At 27.4% G+C, this 22,119-nt stretch overlaps 1 protein-coding gene across 1 annotated transcript; it reads left to right on the top strand.

Annotated features, from left to right (window-relative positions):
- The first annotated feature begins 1,146 nt into the window (after positions 1-1,146).
- LOC132936202 (G2/M phase-specific E3 ubiquitin-protein ligase-like) lies at positions 1,147-15,522 on the top strand. The gene is made up of 11 exons (XM_061002924.1): positions 1,147-1,347; positions 2,420-2,589; positions 2,653-2,754; positions 3,458-3,582; positions 3,650-3,925; positions 4,621-4,734; positions 5,257-5,372; positions 6,357-6,485; positions 13,133-13,182; positions 14,750-14,894; positions 15,488-15,522. The coding sequence occupies exons 1-11, from the start codon at positions 1,326-1,328 to the stop codon at positions 15,520-15,522; spliced, it is 1,284 nt and encodes a 427-aa protein (XP_060858907.1). The 5' UTR covers positions 1,147-1,325.
- The last annotated feature ends 6,597 nt before the right edge of the window (positions 15,523-22,119 follow it).

Here is a 22,119-nt window from a genome sequence, read left to right as displayed (position 1 = left end):
ATTGCAGAGCGTCAGTGCGTCACCCACTTGCCCGATATTTTAGTTATTGTTTCAATTAAATATGTCAATACAATTTTATTTGTTGGTCAAAAAGCTTGAAAATACAAGGCATTATTAACACATTATTACATTATCAGTATAAAAATATTAAAAGTACATAGGCAAGATTTTTTTTATAAGAATTTAATGTTCAAATGTTATAAAAAATTAAGCAAATTCAAAAATTACTAATTATTTAGTAATTGAATAATTATAAAATGTTTAACTTTTATAGATAAGGATTAAACATTTAAAACAATGTTTTATGTAAGCAACTAATTATTCTGTAACCAAAAAATCTAAAAAAATATGTAAACACAATTTGTTTATAGTTATTTTTAGTAAATAACAATTTTAGTTGTTTTGTTATAATTTAAAAATATTATTCTTGGATACTTGAACCTTCTAAAGTATATTATTAAATAAGAATTATTATATGATTATGTGCAAATAATATTCGTTCAACTTACTGGCTACCGTACTAAGAATTACAATATAAATATAATATAAAATATCCTACGCTGACAAAATGTTACTGTTCGTTATGATGATTAAAATTAACACGAAACGTTAGCAGGGTCTATTATAACAAATAAAACACTAGTTGAATAGTATGAACTAAAATAACTATGGAAAATAAACATAACCCAGATATACGGATACATTATAAGTATTATATTTTTATTTAAAAAAATGAAGTTGGGAAATATTCGCGTTTTTAACATTTTAAAATACATGCAATTCTTTGTGTTTTTGAGAAAATCTTACTGCAATTGCGACACAACGATTTTTGAAAAAAAACAACAATAATGTAAATCCACTTTTTTATTGTAAAAATTCTTGTGTTGTAATTTATATAATTTGCGTATCAAAATGAATTTAGCTAAGGGTACTCGTATATATTGAATATTATTAGAAAAAAGGTTTCTAAAATCGAAGATATTAAGTACTCAGTGAAAAATATCCGAATAAAATATTAATTTTAATCGTAAAATATAATAATATCGTACTGGTAGATGAAATACAGTACACTTTTTATGAAAATACAAAGAAATGTATAATAATATTTTAGAATTCCAGTACATCAGTATCAGTATAAGTGTCAGTGCTTCATCAGTAACCTCTACCGTAATTTTAGTGTTCCTAGTCAGAAATCGTAATCAGCCACTACAAGTCGAGCAGCCGTGGCAAATTGCATTCTTCTTCGTTATCGCCGTCAGAGCAACAGGGTCAGCAGAAGCGGCGACGAACGGGTATCCACACGAGGACAAATATTCATAACATCCATGGCGCCAGTTTCTAGAACACGTGAGTATCCACCGTCCGGTTTGCCGGAATTTTTATTTTCAAAATTAATTCTAATCAATATTGTTAAATTTGATTTAAATTATCCATAATATCCATATTAATAAATTGTTAAGTTAAAAATATATCACTTTAAATTAAGTTTGCATAAACATTATTAATTCTTGGTTTAAGTATCATTATACATTTTAATTAATTAATATGGTACCTATGGAGGACATAATTGAATATTGAGTTAAAAAGTATATATGTATATAGTATGTATTGCTTAACATATTATTATTACATCTCTTTGGTGGGCTAAATATAAAATCAGGTATAACTAAGTGCACACATTTTCTCACATCTATTACAGGATGTTCTATTATTAAAAGCTTCTCTTTTATACATGGTTTTCAGTTAAAAAAAAAAAAAGATCACAAGAGAAATCTCAATAAAAATTAGTGTTTAATGACTTAATACATTGTTCAGAACGTACAGGACTGATCCTAAATATTTTTGGAAGTGGGTATCTTACAATACGCGTTCCCAAACTATTTCTAAGTCTCTACATTTAGATGTGGAAATAGCCAGAAATGGTGAGGGCATATCCGACCTCATCATAAAATATTTTTCATCAGTATATAAAACTAAACCTCTAACAAAAATTCCTCCCCAATCCAACCCTATAATGCATGAACACTCTCTCAGTATCTACCCTCTCATGGTTGCATTTCAGTTAACTCAGTTACTGATGGTCGATAGAGTGTGTTTCCTTTAAATTTCTAAGTCACCTTGTCCCGATGATATTTCTATTTACTCCTTAGCTCATTATGCCGTCTCCATATTCCATATCCTATCCTATATAATTTTCTCAATTTCTAGAAAGTGTTGTATTCTTATCAGTTTAGAAAATAAGTTCTCTGTCACACCAATTTAAAAAAAAAAAAGGTGATGAAAAATGATTACTCCAAATAGATAATGTGCAACAGTTGCATAATCAAATGCTTGAAAATGTTGATTTACTTATCTAAAATATAACAACTATTATTAATTTTTAAAACTGAATTTTAATGAAATGTTATAATTTTAACAGGTAATGCATCGAAGCCAACAGTTTGTCAACCCATACGCAAAAATGTGATGGTAGAGCTGAATTTAATGCATAACAAAGCATGTATGTTGTGTGGACATAAAGAAATAAGTGAAAAATTATATGGATTATTATACCAATTAGATGATGTTATTATTCATCATTATTGTATTGTAAGTGGATTTATAAAACATTAATATATTATTAGTAAAATATAACTATAAACTTATTTTCAGCTATTATCATCAAGATCCCTTCAAAATGGTGCAGACAATGAAGGCATTTATGGATTTTTATTAAAAGACATTAGAGCTGAACTTTCTCGAGCATCTAAGCAAGTATGTTCTTCCTATATTTTACAGTGTCTAGTATTATAGACATAAATAGTTAAAAATATTTGAAAATTGAAAGAAAACCAGGAAGACGGTCTTATATGAAACAAATCATGTTAGATTTAGATAAAGGAACTTACAAAGAATTGAAAAAACTTGCAATAGAAGGGAGAAAGGGTGGAAGAACACAACTAAATCGTTCTTGTAGCATAAATTGTTTATTTCATCAATGTTTTCAATATTCGCATAGACCGAAAATAAACTTTCATATTAAATAGCAAAGTTATTGCTATAATAAATAGTTTTTAATAATTTGGAAAAATTTGTTAGTTTTTCAACGAATTTAAGGGGTTTTGCAGAATTTCCAAGCCAATAACTTTTAAAACATTTTTGGTAACAACAATTTCTGATCTTATGAAATCCTCCAAACACTTCATAAATCCTTAGAGTTATTCATTACAAATTAATTTTAAAAAGTAAAAAAGTAAATGTCAAATATTATTTTAAAGTACATTCAAACATTTAATAAAATTGTTTGGCACAATTTATCAATAAAACATGATAAATTAATATTAGATTAACTAAAACAAGGTTTAATATATGAATAAATATAGGGGGGCTTAAATTCAATCAGGGAGGGCTAAGCCCCCCCCCAAGCCACAACCTAATTGCTGTTATGATTATAGTTACATCATGATTGTTGTTTTAGAATTGCTTTTATTGCAAAAAAAAAGGCGCTTCCATATCATGCTGTCGAGGAAAATGTCGAAAAGTGTTTCATCTACCTTGTGGCATGAAAAACGGATCAATACATCAATACTTTCAGTCATTTAAGTACGTATTTAATTTTATATTTGTAAACCTATTTCTATATCATTCTTATTGAAACAAATATCTTTAGATCGTTTTGCCAAAAGCATTGTGTTACGCAAACTGTTAATTTATCTGCGTTAAAAAAGTCTACTGCCCAATGTGCTATTTGTAAAGATGCTGTTGTACCGTCCCCTATACCAACTTCTATTTGGGCACCGTGTTGCAAAGGTGATGCTTGGTTTCACCGAGAATGTGTTAAAGATTTGGCCTTAAATACAGGCTACTATTTTAAATGCCCATTATGCAACGATGTTGAAAAATTCAAATCCAGAATGCTAACGCTTGGAATCTACATACCATCAAGGTAAATTGAGTCTTATTTATCCCAATTATTGAAATGTAATAAGTATGTATGTATGAAACCATAAGAAAAAGTGTTAAGTTTCCCTTATCAAGTACAAAATTATAAACAATAAAAAATTTAATTTTCATATGAGAAGAATTCAATTTTTATATTACTTCATGGGCTCGATTCAAATATGATTTGTTATTTTCATGAATCTTGGAGTACTACGATAAATATTCTACTTCTGAATATGAAACTAAAATTTTCATCATTCGAAAGAAAACACGAAAAAAAACTAATACATTTTTATCAAATGGAATAATATTTCAAACTAATAAGCACTTAAAATTACCTTGTTTGTTTAAAGATGCTTTATACATTAAATATCATTTTTTTTTTAAAGTAAATTTGGAACTAGAAGTTACTAATTTAATAATTACCTATTAAGTAGTTTTAAAAGATGATCCTTCTATAATTGTATTGTAAATAAATGGTTTTAATAACTTTTAAGTCTTGTACAAAATTAATATGCATTCACTGATACCATAGATTAAATAACACTATAATATAATATGATATAGGCAACACCAATGCAGCCATTTGTCACTCATTATTCAGATTTTATAATAGTTTGTACTATCTATGGTGTTATTTAATCTACGCTTTAAATTATTTAATACTATAAAAAGTTTCAACAAAAAATTTATTCACAGGGACCCCTCTTGGGAAACTGTACCCAATGCTTTTGCCGAGCTCTCGGAAAGGCAAAGAAAATGCAATATAGAAACATGTCTATGTCCACATAACGAAGAGTATCAACTCCCATCGTAAGTAATTTTTTTTTATAACAATAATAGTTTTAATTATTAAGCAAAGAGAATTGGGAATTCAAATATTTTTCAAAATTAAAATAGGACTTCTGGAAGTACAGTGTGCTGTCGGTAATTAAACATTAATAACTCAAAATTCTCGACACCTCAAACGAATAAAATTCACTACCAAATACCAATAACACATTAAGATTTTGATAACTTAAAATTCTTTTTCTGTGAGCTTCGAGTTACCGAAAGTTTACTGTATATATTTTTATCTTCTGCATATTGGATTAAATGCACAAAAAAGCAACCAGCTTTAAACTAACAGCATTAAATAATCCATATGTATCTAAATAACGTATGAAATATTTGTGACATTGATATATTAAAATAAATTTGATTCTTATTCAAAAATATTCAACTTTTTGTTATAATATTGATAAACTTAATTATAAAAAATTTAAAATTAAAAAAAATATGTAAAAATAATAATACACGTTGCGTTAATATATATTTTTTTTATTTTCTAAACAGCGGACCATGGGAAATTCTTTTGTGCAATTCATGTGGATCAAATGGAACACATAGGTTGTGCAGTTTTCTTGAAGCTGAACAAGAGTGGTGCTGTGCAGTTTGCAAAAGAGTTACAGGTATGATTTATTATTATTTAATTAATTTGTTATATATGCTAAATATATGAAACTCACTCAAAAAAATCAATAACCAACTGATTAATACATGTCTAACCTAACACAAATTCCCAAAATAAAGTCCAATGAAATAAAAGTCAACCAACAGGCACAACAATGTAGTATAATAATGGTGTGGTCACTTTTTATCTTTGATTAAGAGGGCACTATCCCGCATACATTCTCTCTGTCTTACAAATGCATAAGATAGCAAATTGTACGCTCACAAAATATACATTTAGGTCTGTTAGTTTATAAGCTAGATTGAATTGACCTCTTATAAAATTTAGGTGTAAGAATAATATTATTATCTAGTGAACCTCATAGGTTTTCTTTTAAAATTTTAATTATTAAGCCCATCTACATTTCAACATGAATTGAACAACAGAATGAACAACAGATGTTGTTTTTATAAGAGTTAAATTATTAATTTTATCAATCATCAATGGACAATGATATATAAAAAATGATAATTATTGTTTAAGCGTTCATTGGGTATAAATTAGTCTGGCAAATATCATTGTAATTGTAATCATCCAACACCATCAATGGTTTATATTTTTGGTTATTTAATACACGACTAACACTTTCTATACTGATCTGAACAGAATCCATTAAAAAATAAAGTTATTATCATTGAATTTGCTGTTTGGTACAAGTACATGGTTAAACACTATGAAATTGAGGTAAATAATTTTGCCTGGTTAGAATACAACACATTTACAACGACATAATCACTCTGTATATTCATTAATATTAAATATTGTTCTTTATTTTACTGTTAAGTGGATATAAAAAACTGACTCATTTAGCTATTAAACGAGAATATCAAGTCTAGTATTCAACTATTTAATGTAACACATAGAAAATATTTTTGCCACTGGTAACTTGATGATTTTAACTTGTTCAAACAATTTTTATAAAGCATTAAATATTGAATTTCAGATAAGGATGCAGCAAAGAAGAAAATTAAATTAGAAAATTGTAGTGGAAGTTCGAGTATGTCTGAAGGGGAAGTCTCGACTCACAACGGAGAAGTATCTCAAAGACGTCATAGTATCATAGATGATTCAATACTTATATTTAGTGTTTGAAGTATGAAATATTTCATGTGAAATATTTCATTTTGAAATATTTCACTACATGGTGAAATATTTCACAAAAACGTGAAACATTGTATTTTTTTTTGAAATCAAATTATAATGATTGTTTTTTTTATCAATTATTAACAGTACATTCCATGAGTTCTTGGTATAATCATTGATATTAACAATATTAATGCAATGAGTGCCGTGGTTGACATATTATACTATTTATACTATATTAGGGTCTTGTTTTCGGCTGTTTATAGCAAAAATTGGTTTTTTCCCCAGGAATGGCTCTTATCGTCGACGACCTATAGACCTATAGACATTTCATATTTATCATATAATCTTTTAATTTTTATAATAATTATTACTGTACGAACGTTTATCGACATACTACATGCTATATGCCTATGTAGTATAGACGTATAGTATAGCATATGTCATCATGGGAAAACATAGTGCAAAAATACATAAAGTGTTTAGAGAATTGAGCGACAAAAAACAAAATAATACTATTAAAAAAACTTGTAATTATTGCAATTGGACCACAGTTAAAAACGCAACTCGTCAATTAAACCACATTTTAAAGTGTAATAAATGCCCAAAAAATATAAAAGACGCCTTTCAATCGGATTCAGGTATGTATAAATATTATTTTTTAAATCTATCAGTTAACGTTAAAACGTTTTTGAATCCATGAATACCACTTTCTTACTGATAGTTAATAGTTTCAGTGTTTTTATTTAAGGCGGTTGAAAGTGGACCGTTTTTTAGGGGTTGAGTATAGGCAATATGTTATATTCATTGGGAATTGCTGTGTGAGTGTGTGTGTAATAACTGATCATTGGTGTGCGTTAGTTCCCCGAACGCGTAATTATTTCGTTTTATCAGTAAACAGTTCAACAATAATTTTATTACCGTCACACCGCGCATTGTATTGACAAAACTAAATTATACAACATCGTACTTACATAAAGTATAATGTACCTAGTTCATAGTTTTATCAAAAACATAATCATTATAAATTATATATTGACAACAGTAAGTCTTTAAAAAAACAATTGCTTGTATTATATTATATTGCTACATAAATGTATAATTATATATTATATTCTTAATATACCTTAATTTAAGCCTTCTATCTTTTAATGTTTTCCTTAAAAACCCCGGGACTACAGTTCCAGAAGAACTTTTACGACGAGCTGACATGTCTATAATTCTATTACAATAGTTTCTTAAAATATGGTTCATACATTCTATTTTTTTTACATCTATGTCGTAATCTGCATAAGGTTTAGAAAGTGTTAACTTCTTAATTATACTTGAATCTCCATCTCCAATTAATTTATCATATATTAAATTATGCATAGTCACACTTTGACAGAATCCCTCGACAATTATATCGGATTCCATGGCAGTAGAAGTCCCATTCCAATTTTTAAAACACTGATGAAATGGTGATTCTTTTTCACTATTTTCATTATTTTAGCAAACTGAACAGTGTTTATTACGTACGCCCATAAAAAGAACTTTGTTGATCCTATACCCAATGATAGACGCCTAAATAATAAATTAAACATCAACGTAACAAGTGTCTAGTAAAAACAAAATAAATAATTATAGATGTATCTACAGTCATTCGTTTTTTAATTACAATAAAATAAGAAAATTGTTACATGAGAAATCGAGTAAATATCAAATGTTGTAAAAATATAAATTTCAGACGCTCATAAAAATTTAATTTAAGTTTCTTCTAGACATTTTTTTTTTTGATAAAGGTAGACAAACTTATGACTTATGAGTAATCTTATATTACATTTTCAAATCTTAGATTTAAAAAGAAAAATTTTTATGAATTCTCAACTCAAAATAATTTACTATTTTTCGTGATTTTTCCGTATTTTGTCAAAATTTGAACTTTAAATGCTTATAAATAAAAACTGTGACTAAGGATTTTTAATTTTTTTCATCTGCCTTTGAAACAATAACCTAGGAGCCTTCTATTAAATTTTCAAGCTTTTTTACTCAACAGATAAATTTTTATTGATATTTATAGAAAAAAAATCTAAAAAAATTGAAAACTGACAATGGCCGAAAATCCAAGCACTTTTACTGTCCTAAAACGTGATGACAGACACAAAAATAAAAAAAAAAATAAAAAAAAAAACACACATCATTGTGAAATCAATACATTCATCGCTTCGCTCAGAATCTAAAATACCACTGAGATTTAAAATAATTATAATATCGCATTATTGAACAACTTTTTAACTGATTATTGCTTATTTCTGAAACGTTATTGCTGTCGTCATTGCCGAGTTCTTGAATTTCTTCATTTTTTTTTTGTAAATTTGCCAAATTGTGTTTCAACTTTTTTCGTCTTATGAATAATTTAGCTCGTTTTTTATTACCAAAACGCCAATTACTCATTTTTACCACAAGAAAATAAAATTGGTAGTGAGTACAAATAGTGCACGGACTGAATCACGATGGCATAATATACTAAATAATATTTTATTTAGCAGCTGTGTATCATTATAATATTATGTAATTGATTTCTTATCGCCCGTATAATAGTCGCGGCTAAGATTCTCGGAAATCGGTATAGCGTACCTACGCGCAGTCACACGTCACTATATTTTGCAATTGAAAATGTTTCAACTCCTATGTGGCTATGAAAGTCCCAAAAAGCGGAAGAAAAATTCACCCAGTACCAAAAGCCCGATTTTAATTTTGAAAACACATTTAAATTCATTATTCTGTTTTCTAGGTTATGTAGGAAATGGATTTTCGATTTTTTCTATTGTTTAATTAATATAGTACCAAATTAATTTTCTTTTTTTTCCAAAATTCACTTTTACTTTATTGTTACTAAAAAACATAAAATTAAAAATTAATTTCCTACATAACACAGACAAGGAGTAAACAAATCCAAACATTTTTTCAAAATGAAAATTGGACTTCTAGAAGTGTGTTTTTTTTCTTTTGCTTATTGGTCTAAATGCACGAAAAAACGACCCACTTTCAACCGCCTTAATGGAAAAATATATAATGTTATTCATAGATTTAAAACCGTTGAACGTCACGACTCACCGTGTAAAATTGTACAAGTAGACATTATAGTGGCTATAGCCTATAGGTACGGTGATTAGATAGATGTCCAGATATTTTTTTTTTTAAAGTACATATTATAATTTATATTATATAAAATATATTACTTACATTAATAAATTATTAACCTTTATTTATTTTGAAACTTAACATATTGACTTAATATAGTTTTTAATCTTACTTTTCAATAAATCCTGTGAGTTTCATGACTAAAAACATAACTTCACTAATAATAAAATTTAATCAACACCTTAAGTAGGTACCTATTTAGTTATTAGATTGAATTTACATTTATATTTGTAGACCACACATTACATAAATCAATACAAATATTATAAAACTGCTTAGCAAATATTAGTTATTTAGTGTTAATAACAAAAATTAGTCATAATAATATAAATTATAATACATATATTTATCAATTATCATATTTTGTTATTGTCTTATTGATAAAAACTAAAAATGTCTACAAATTGATCAATTCGGGCCATTTAAATCATTTTTCCATTTGCAATTAAATCTTTTCAAATCAATACATTTTTATGTACTGAAGTGCTAAGGCTCTTATTCAGGACAGTAGTATAAGTTTCCAAAAGCAAATTGGTATTGTCTTTATAAATTCATTAACAGCCAATAGGTATGTCTAGTCACCGTAAAGCCTATGGGCTATATGTATTGTAAATTGTAATCCTGATAATATAATGATATATTCTTTGTAATTAATAGGATCTTTCCAATCAGTGAATGATGTGGAAAATACTGATGATACCATTGAAAACAATATATGTGATGAACCTGAGCCAACTTCAAGTTCAAATAACTGCAATACGTTGGACTCTTGGATCACTAATATTGGTACCACGTCCACCCCTAATAAAGAATTTAAACGAATAAGGGATAGTACTTTATCTGATACAAAATGCTTGTCTGCAAGTTCTTTTACATCATCTACTTTGAGTAATATTTCCACGATGCAAACATTTGTTGATAAAGTAACTAAGGATGAAAAATTAAAACTAGACTCAATGTTAGCAAAAGCTATCTATGCAAGTGGATCACCTTTATCACTTCTTGATAATATTTATTGGACGAAACTGTTTGAAAAAATAAGGCCAGCTTATGTATTACCTTCTTCTTATCAACTATCGAATAAACTTTTGGACAGTGAAGTTAATGGTATAAAATGTTTTGTTGAGAAACTTATTGTTGGATCACACTGTCTAGGGTTGATGTGTGATGGTTGGTCGAATATTAGAAATGAAAGCATTATTAATTTTGTAATAACAACACCCAAACCTGTGTTTTATAAATCTCTACCCACTTTAACTGAAAGACATACAGGTAATTATATGGCAAAAGTAATGATAGAAATTATTGAAGAAGTTGGACCAGGAAAAGTATTTGGAATAGTAACTGATAATGCTGCTAATATGAAAAAAGCTTGGCGAGAAATAAATAATAAGTATGAGCATATTACAACATATGGCTGTGTTGCGCATGCATTAAGTTTATTAATAAATGATATTATATCTTTAAAATCATTTCAAATAGTCATAAAAGGTGGAGTTGCAATTGTCAATAACATTAGAAGACGACACGTGTTACACGCAATATTTAATGAAAAGCAAAAAGAATCGAGTATAAATAAAAAAAAATCGCTGATGTTGCCTGTTCAAACCAGATGGGGTTCAGTAGTAGTTTTTCTTAACAGTCTTTTAGCTAATAAACAAATAATACGACTCTTAAACATAGATGAGCGGTGCGAAGAAGACATTATACCAAGTGTGAAACAATTTATAAATAATGATACATTTTGGGACCGTATAAAAAATTTACACAATTTTTTAAAGCCCATAGCATACTGGATTACAAGAATAGAAAGTGATTTACCACAACTCAGTATTGTTCCAGAGATATTTGTTGAAATTAAAAAACAATATGATACTTGTATAAAAAATGTTTCTTGTTTTGAGACTGAAAAAAATATAATTAAAAATAAAATTCAATCAAGAAAAGAATTTAGTGTTCAACAAATTCATTTAGCTGCAAATGTACTACATCCAAAGTATCGTGGAAATAATTTGACTGCAGATGAAAATATTGAGGCTGCTACATTCATTCATAGACTATCTACAATATGTTTGGATATTGATGAACAGAAAGTCATGTATGATTTCGCTCAGTATAAGGTAAATTTAAAAAATGATGGTTTTTTCAATGAATCTTTATTTCTTCAAAGAGATAAAATAATAAATAAGTAAAATATAAATTGTAGTAAATACATTTTCCATTTTGTTAATAATTTATTTTTTAATGTAGGTTAAAGAAGGGATTTTTTCAAATACCTATGTATGGGAGGCGTGTGTCAATTTAGAACCAATTGTGTGGTGGAATGCTTACTGTTCATCTACTGAACTTTCAAAGTTAGCCTCAAAGATTTTGTCACTACCTGCTACATCAGCTGCTTCCGAAAGAACATTCATTATATATAAAGATGTGCATTCGTCCAAAAGAAATAGACTTACCAACAGCAGAGCAGGAAAATTAGTTTATGTTAAACACAATTTAAAGGTGAGATTAATCAAACATAGTTTGTATTTTCATTATTATTTACAGTATTCAATTTGAAATATATTTTTGTTGGTAGTTGAAGGAAGAACAAGAAAAACAAGTAAATCTACCACTTGCCCAGCAAGATTATTATGAAAAACTGTTAGAAGAATTTGAAGAAGACAGTTATAATGAGCTACAACTAGAAGAAATTGAAGAAGACAGTAATAATGAGCTACTACAAGAAATTGAATGTGAAGACAATACTAAAGAGAGTGACTGTAGTGTTATAAGTGTTAACTTGGAAAATGAAGAAGAACAGAACTCAGACATTGATATGGATAGTACTGAAATAGATGAACTTATGAATATGATAAATTCATAAAATAATAATATTATGATAACTATTATATTATGTTTATGGTTTTTATTTATAAAAATTATTATATTATAATAATTTATCAATTCCTTTTAGGCTTTAGGTATATCTACTAAACTAAACTATATTCAGTAGTTATCTACTAGTTATCACTAGTATAACTATTAAAAACTTGGCCATTTACCTGCATACCACATTTATATTTGTATATATAAATCTATTATAAGTATTTAATTTTATAAAAGTGTATGGTACACTAATGTAAGCATTTAGTATACTTAATATAGACATAGACATATAGACATATAGTATCATTTAAACATTTTTGTATGTTTTTTTATCAATTTAAAAATGTTGAATACTATTTTAAATGTATAATACCAAAAAAACCATCACTAATGAGTAGGTAATGGGTAATTAGTGATTGGTTTCAGTAGTATAAAATTATAAAAGTAAATTATGACAACTACATACATAAAAATAAAACTTGTTTAAAAAAAAACAAAATTTATTAAAATACTGAAATATTTCACATATTTGAAATATTTCATGAAATATTTCATTTTTTTAAATTTCATGAAATTTTTAAACACTACTTATATTGGATTCAGATGACAGCAATGATAGTAATAGCAGTGTACAGGTAATACACTTAAAATATTTTCAGCCGATTTCTAGTTTATGTTGTGGTTGAAGTACACAGATATTATATTGAAGCTAAATGTATATTATAATAAGATAGGATATATTATAGGATATAATAAAAAGTTTGACCATATTATATGTTATGTATAACAGTGTTATGAGTCGTAATATAAATCAGCAACTACTGTGTATATCGGATACTAGTATACTACACAGTATAATTAACATGCTTAGTATTATAAAAAATGTACATTCAGCGTCTGCTCTGGTTAGGTTAGAATTATTTTAGGTTAGATAACTTATAAACTACATGAAAAACATTTTAATAATAATAAGAAATAAAATATTGGCTAAAATGCAAAATAATTCAATCATGTAGATTACCTGCAAGATAACATATTTATTTTCTTATAAAATTAGCTTAAATATTAATTTATAACATAAGCTCTTAAAATTAAATCAACCTACTTACGCTGTATTAATAATAGTAAATACATTAGTTTAAGGGGTATGAATAGTATTAAAAAATTCTATGAAAATTTATTTTTGTATTTCCAATAATATAGTTTATTGAGCGATTTGATAGTAAATACACATATTCTCCTTATTATAGAAAATACTGTTACTGTTACTGACATGTGTGGACACGTCATGCCGGAGCGCTCCGCTATTTATTTTATACACAGTCACTCACAGATCTCTTACTACGCACACATTTACACGACCCACATGCACACAAATAGAAAATTGCCTATATTGAAATCTTTAGAAACGGTCGATATTCTTACCTCTTAATAGCATATTATTATATACTATAATCACAAAATATAACCCACAAACATAAGTCGTTATAGTCAAATAGTATATTAAAACACATTGTTATTATTATTTTTTTATCATTGTTTTCAAAACAAATAAAAATTGAGGCAGAAAGGGGAGGGGGGACTTCGGCCCAGGAGAATAAAAAAGTACCGGCCCACATACTAATTTACCATATATTACATTTTAGCCAAATGTACTACTATATACATTGATACTAGCTTTGAACAGCTTATGTTTACAATAGTTTACACATTGACAATATTGTCTAAGTACCAATATAACACAATACAAGTGGATAATTTGAATTATTAATGTTAAAAAAATTTTATATTTAATTGGAAATCTTATTCAATAATAGTGTGCTTTTAGACATGAGTATTTTAATAATAATTATCTATTTCGTATACAACATATTTTTACTTTCCATTCTTGCAATTTTATAAGTTAATATTTGAGCTAATTTTTATAAAAAAATTTACTAATCTATGTAATTGTATTAATTTACATTTGGACATTCTATTTGTAAACACGTTTTTCTAAATTTTATTTAATATTTATTATAATATAGTATACAGAAAATATGTAATTATACATGTCAACATAATTACTACAGCGCTTATAGATATTCAGATAACATAGCGTTTGGATATGTAAATACATGCTTTTAATTGCTTAAATTACCTACCAGTCTGTTAACTACCAAATAATATATTTTTATACTATAATTGTTCAACTATTTTTAGTGTATATCTGACGATGAACAACAAGATGAGCAAATGCCTCAAATACAGTTGCCAATAATATCTAGTTACGGATCAATTCAAGAAGGATTTATGAGTGATTTTTTTAACAGGCATGGATATCCTGTTTTTGCAAACCACTCAATGAGTAAGTATTCTAATTAAAATATTATTAAATACTTATAATATATAGGTAATAAAATATTATGTATGATATATACGTATGATAATATTCAGTATAATTTAAATTGTATGTTATTATACTATACAACGTCTCATATAAGAGTCACTTCAGGAAGCGATCAATTTTTATCCTGTTCCATCAGGCCCAGAATGAATAGGCCCAGTTAATACTTTAAGATTGACATGCCATACTCTCAATTAAATCGGTTTTCATTTACATTAGTTTTCGACAATTGTACATGGGCGGAAAATGGCATACTAATATTAGCTAGGCGATTGAAATAATGAAGTGAAGTTCAGTGCGCGTTAGCATTGCCAATTTCCATAACCTATTTCTATGAGGTTACTCTTATAAAAGAAAAATATGGAAAATGCATTTTTTTTAATCTGTATGAATACTAGAATCTAGAAAATATAAACGCATATTTTTCAGAATATATCAAATTTATAATATTGATATTGCATATGATGTTTAAAATTTAAATAGATTGTGCGAATATTGTTTTTTATTTAGTATTGATAAGATTGAGTATATATATTTATTTTGACATTTTGCAGGTATTGATTTAATTTCAGATGATGACAATGATTAAATATTGTGATAATGTTCAAGTTAAATGACGTATACTATGTGGCAAGTTATACAATTGAAGACAATAGATAGATTTTTTTCACATCATTTTATTTTCTTAAATGTATATTATAATATAAGCTAGGTAATTACTAATTTGATTCATCAATCAGAAATGAAATCTAATAGTTTCTACACAGTTTTATGTATTGTAGCTAATTACTTATTCAGTTATAAAAATGTGTTTAATTTAATTTATTGTTTATTTAAAATATAATAATGATTTCTCAGATTAATTAAGCATCAAGTATTAATTACCTACCTATTGTTAAGCATATATTTTATTTTCGTTAGGTGAATCATTTAGTTACAATTTATATTAATACTAATTGATACGCATCCAATTACAAAACCCGTTCTGTGTATACGCACTCGGCAGTAAAATATATATTATTTTCGCATGGACGTAGTTTAAAACATAATTGGTTTGTGCTCAAAATTCGTGTTTTATTCGCTTTTGGGTAGTATTTGGGCCATATTTTGCGCGTATGACAGCTATTGAGCTATGTATAATTAAAGTACCTAGCGGTGTAGTTTGAACTTTTCACCAGGATGCTAGAATAAAATACATTTTATGTATCTACATGTCCACATTCAAATTTAATACCATACAATTACAGTGACCCACTTCTGACCTACTGTACAGCAAGCGACACCAACTTATCCACTTTTTTAAAAAATATTTATTAGCATTCAACAAAAAGTTATTAAAGCTTAACAATATTCACAGGTTTTATTAGGACGTTTATTTGAAAAGAATATTTTTAAATTTTATTGTAGTTTACTAGTTTTGGGTTACGTATATTATTCATATAAATTGGATTCTTAATTTGTTAGGAAGATTGAACGGACAGTTCAATAATGATTGCAATAAACATTAATATTATAGACTATAATATATATGTAATATAGTTATTGGTCATATCCCATAGGCAAGGCTGTTTCTGAGGGGGGTCCAGGGGGTCTGGACCTCCTCCCCCACCCACCACCACCCCATAATTATTTCAATATCATATTTTTTAACTAAATAGCAAAACCTAAATTCAACAAAATTACAATGAGGCAACAAATTAATAGAACGGTATAAATGCAGTTTAGTTCCCATGCAATTTTTTCGACTTTTTTCTACCAAAAATGTGTGTTATAAAGCACTGAATACAAAAGTCTAATTCAAAAATTCTCGCAAACGATTATTTTGGAAGTTATATTTTTCCAAAATTTACGATTTTACGTATTTATTCACGCACTTTGCTTTCCTAAGTTTTCGTATTGGATTGTCACCTCTTATTAATTATGTTATTTTATCTTGTTATAATATTCTCTAAAGTAGTTTTGATGAAAAATGTAAATTAATATATCTGTGACTAGTGTGACCTATATGAGGTGGTTTTACATAGCACGTCGGGGGATATTTTCAATTTGTGGAGCGAAGCGACGAGTGCCGATACACGCGCAGTCACTGCCGAGGGATATTAATATCACATTGTGATATCGAGTTGTGATATTGTGTAAATGTTGGTTTCAATTTACGAGTTTTTAAACAGCTAATACGATTATTAAAATATATTTGCATATTTCCATCCATCATAAAAAATCATACAATTTTTAAAAATAATCAAAAAATTTTTTTCGATGTTTTTATCGTGGATATCACGTATTTTTGAAAAATTTACTGTTTTTTTGGTATAACTTTTTAAGTAAAAAAATGCGAGCATTTTGGAATTGGACTTTTGTATTTGGTACTTTAAAACACACATTAAAAAAAAAAAAAATCGAAAAAATCACGTGGGAACTAAACTGCATTTGTTCCAATACAACAATTGTTATTATTTTTAGATTATAAGCATTATAAAATGCATTAACTTTTTAATCGTAAACAATGGGTTGCTAAAATATAATAACACGGCGTAAAAAAGCTCACCGACAAGTGACAATTATTTTACTGACTTGGACGAGCGACAACGGTGTCATATAATCAGCAAAACATAGATGTTTTAAATACCAAGGTATATTGTTTCACCCTCCTCCCTTACCACTCGATCACTTACTTTTCGACGGTTCAATAATAATTGTTGGGTTTCATCTCATCGCAGATGTTTGTAGATCTGTTCACGAATTTTGTATACTTATTTAACGTTAATATTATTTTTATAATATTTACTATATGCTCGTTGGTAGGTACATATTATATCATTTAAAATGGTATAGACTTTAATGATCACTTACTACGCACACAATTTACACGACCTGCATGCACACAAATAAAAATTGGTTATATTGAACACCTTAAAAACCATCGGTATTCATACCCCTGAAGTCGACTAAACGAAATATTGTATAATAATATGTAAGGCCGAACTAAAACCAATCCGACTAAAATCTACGAATTTACAATAATACCTATAGGCACTAAATATTCACCTATACCATACGAGACTCATCCAAAAATTAGAAATATTTATTATTAGAATAATATTAGAATTTAGGCCAATGGAAATTATAATTAGATAAGCGATAATAAATTAATAAATAAACATTTAGCTGTAGGTAATTTGTTTTATAATTATTTTTAATGAAATTTATTAATTTTAAGTGCATGACGCATATTTTAAGAACATAATATTCATGTTTGTTAGTTTATAATTCATTGTAATCTATTGGATTTACCGTGCCCAACTAACCACCATTAACAATGTTGACAGACGAATTAGGTACATTAAATAGGTAACCACAGCATTAAATGTCTATTGTGTGTTAGTAAGTGCTTGTGTTCATGAAAAACTAGAAATAAAAATCGACAACAACTGAACTGGTAACTAGTTTTGCTGTTTAATTAATTGAAATGGCTAACTAATACAGATAATAAATAATTCTTGGTGATGCTATTTTCGATTCTATATCATAAAATGTAAGGCTGGGTATTAACGAGTTAATACCTAAGTTAAAAGTTAAGAGGACGTGATACCCGTATGCGTTGTCTCTGTCTTACAAAAGTACAACACAGCAAAAAACTGTTTTGCGCGGGATAGAACCACTCCCTTGGCATTTATAGTAGAATTACCGAAATTTCACAGCGCATAGGGAACAACTTTATCTGTGTCGTAGCGTTTTAATTTTTTTATAGCATACTTCAATAATTTTTTATAATTAAATGAAAAAAAAATCCTAATATTCTCAAACTGATCTCAAACTTTAATTTTATTTATGATATCCTAATAATATACTTTTCACTAAAGGAATGGTGCTCAGGGGCGTTACATTTATCAATATCATTATATACAATATACATTGCATACCTATACGAAATAAAGACGAATGTTCAGTCACGAGCAAATAAAATACAATAATATTAATCACGTATGTTAGCATGTTTAATTTCGATTTGTTCGTTTGCGATCATATCTAAATAGTAAATGCATATAATGTCATATATGGTGCTATTTCGTCAAGATTTAAAATCGCGTTTTGTTCTATATTTTAATATATATATAAATTTATGACTAACTATATAATATATAAAATAATTGGTTCTTTGGGTATGTGTTTTCTGGATCTAGGACGTTTCGGCGCGGGCGATTCGACGATGTCCGTTTCGGCGAGTGACCATTTCGGCGAAAATTAATAGCAAAAAAAAAAAGGAATATAATGTAAAAACGTAGTATATAATATAATAAGTAATTTTAAATCATAAATAAGTTAAAATAATTATAATTATTTATAGGTAATACAGTTAAAAATGTATAAATACCACAGTCACTTTAAATCTTAAATAAATAAAAATCTTTATAGTTTTATACTTAAATAATTTATTACTTATAATTACTAAATTAATATAGTAAAATGTATATAGATATCTGTATACCACAGTCCCTTTATTTTATTTTATTTTTAAGCAATATTATTTGCTATGCCTCTTAAATATCCAAATTTCCGTACTACACACATAATATTCCCAAATCGGTCAAATCTAAATTATTTCTAGACAAACACTAGTATAATATATACCACCGTTCACTACTAGGCTGATAGTAATAAAAATAGCTACTCTTAATACCTAACAATGAATAATAATAACCATGACGAAATAATTATTTAATAGTTATTTCGTCATAATAATAACTATAATAAGAGTAGAAGGCATAACAACACAAAATATTGTTTACTGTGTGTCTGTGTAGTAGATAATAATTAAAATGTGGTTTGGCAAAAAACCATTAAAATATAAAAAAAATGTGAAGATATAAAATTATACATTATATTATTATAAAGGTTTAATTAGAATAACACACTTTTCAATTTCGTACTACACACTATACACTTTTCGTACTATACAAATTGTGCCGTACTACACACAATTTTAGGGACTGCCTCTTAGAAATATCATTTTATTTTGCCTATCATAATTATTTACTAATCTTTTATCTGTCTTGAAATTTTTTCAACTTCCTTCGAGGACTATTTCCCGACACAAGATTTTCATAGTACGTGTCACGCACGGCTAAAATTTTTTTGAGATTCGCAATGAAGGTCTTTTTTTAAATTATCAGATCATCCATATCGATAAAGATAACATTTCTATACCATACGGCGAGACTATGTTACAGATAAGTAAATTATTGCCATATCGCCAAAACGGCACGCGCCGAAACGGACATCGTCGAATTGACATATTGCCGAAACGTCCTATTCCCATGTTTTCTATATTGTTTCTCTGTGTAACGTAATGTAAATTATAATATTGAAAATGCTCTCTCGTGGTCAATAATTTAGGTAACTATATTTTATTGCGTTCTTGAACTGAAATCTTCATAAGATGGTGTACATAACTCGGATTTGTTATAACTCGAGTTGTTGCAGTTTCAAACTGAGGCGTCGAATTACGTTTTTGGTTTTAATAAAATAATAATGATGATAACAATACAATTTTAATAAAATTCTTTAGTACATATATTTGTTTTGTATTAGCATTTTACTTATACATAATAACTTATACAACTACATTTTTTTTGTAAAAAAAAATCATATTAACTGCATATTTATAAGTTTAAAGAATATTTAGAGAATGTTAAGCTTTTAAGAATCTCAAAATCCGCTCTGTATTTATAAGCATTTAAAGTTGGATTTTTGTCCTAACACATAAGAATCACGAAAATGTGCAAATTATTTCGAGTTAGAAATTCATAAAAACATTATCTTTTTAAATCTAAATCTAATTTGTTTTATTTAAGTTGTTAAAAATATCTATTAAATTTTAATAACGGCGTAAACTGTATTATCTTTGAATGTATAAATATATAATACACCAGTTCAGCTAAGTAGGAATTACATTAATAAATGTAATATTATAAAATATAATTAATACCTAAAAACTACCTAAAATAGTTTTAAATCTCTAAGAAAACTATGAATAAATAAATTATAGTTTTCATAAAAATAGAACAAGGGTGATTGAAAATTAGTCAAAAATTATATAATTTTTCCATAGTCTAATAAAAACACTATATAACACTATAACAACATTAACAACGGGTGTGCTATTACTGCAGTATTACTCGTAATATACTACAATTAATACACTCAAAATTCTCACATTTCCAGATTATCGAAGTATTATTTATAAATTTGGCAATTATTTACAATGTTCTTATAATTTTAAGAATCTTTGCTTGTATGCCTTGCATCAATGCGAGAGGGGAACAATAATTGTCAGTGCTCAAACGCGTTAAAAATTATTTAAAATCTACCTTATCTCAAGATAAAATATCTTCCCTTTCATAGTTGTCAATATAAAATGAGATGCTTAGAAGTATTGATTGGTCAAGTATTATAAAAGAGTTTGTGAACAAAAAAATAAGAAAAAAAAATATTTTAATTACTATTCTCCAATATTTGTCATTTAAATAGTTTTATAATAAGTAATAATATTTTATTGTTAATAAAGATACATTTATTATTACAAGTCAATGCTTAATACATAGGCACTCCATAAATAACTAAAAATATATAGGAATTACTTACTAGGTAGGTATTTAATAGTTAATGAAATATAATAAATATTCCAATTTCCGGTACTATTAAAAAGAAAGGATTATTGTTCCATGTTCTAAATAGATATTTACTAATTAGTTTAATAATATTTCTATGTAGCCTGTAGGTATAGTAAGTACTTACCTGTAAGTTTTTTATACTTTCATATACATTCATAAAATACACATTCCCCCCCCCCCAAATATATAAACCCTTAATGCCCCCCTGGGTATGGATAGGTAACCAATATATATATATAAATAATAATACGCTTTAAATAATTGACAATAATATATTAAATAACACAAGTGTGCGAATGTTGGCCGGTGAAGACGTTTCTTCCCGAGCGCAAATTCCAATAATAATAAGTATAATAACAACGATAAATAACAATGATAATAATAATAAATTACCTGATGGCACATGCGCCGCGGTGGGGCGGTGTATCGGCGGCGGTGACTGCAACAGCTGCAGCGACGATGTCGAAGACACGCAGATGAGCGGTGAGCGGCGGTGACTATCGGCGGCGGGC

This window comes from Metopolophium dirhodum, chromosome 1 (assembly GCF_019925205.1).
Source record: "Metopolophium dirhodum isolate CAU chromosome 1, ASM1992520v1, whole genome shotgun sequence".
In the NCBI taxonomy this organism is placed as follows: Eukaryota; Metazoa; Arthropoda; class Insecta; order Hemiptera; family Aphididae; genus Metopolophium; species Metopolophium dirhodum.
This window is presented reverse-complemented; position numbering and strand designations above follow the sequence as displayed.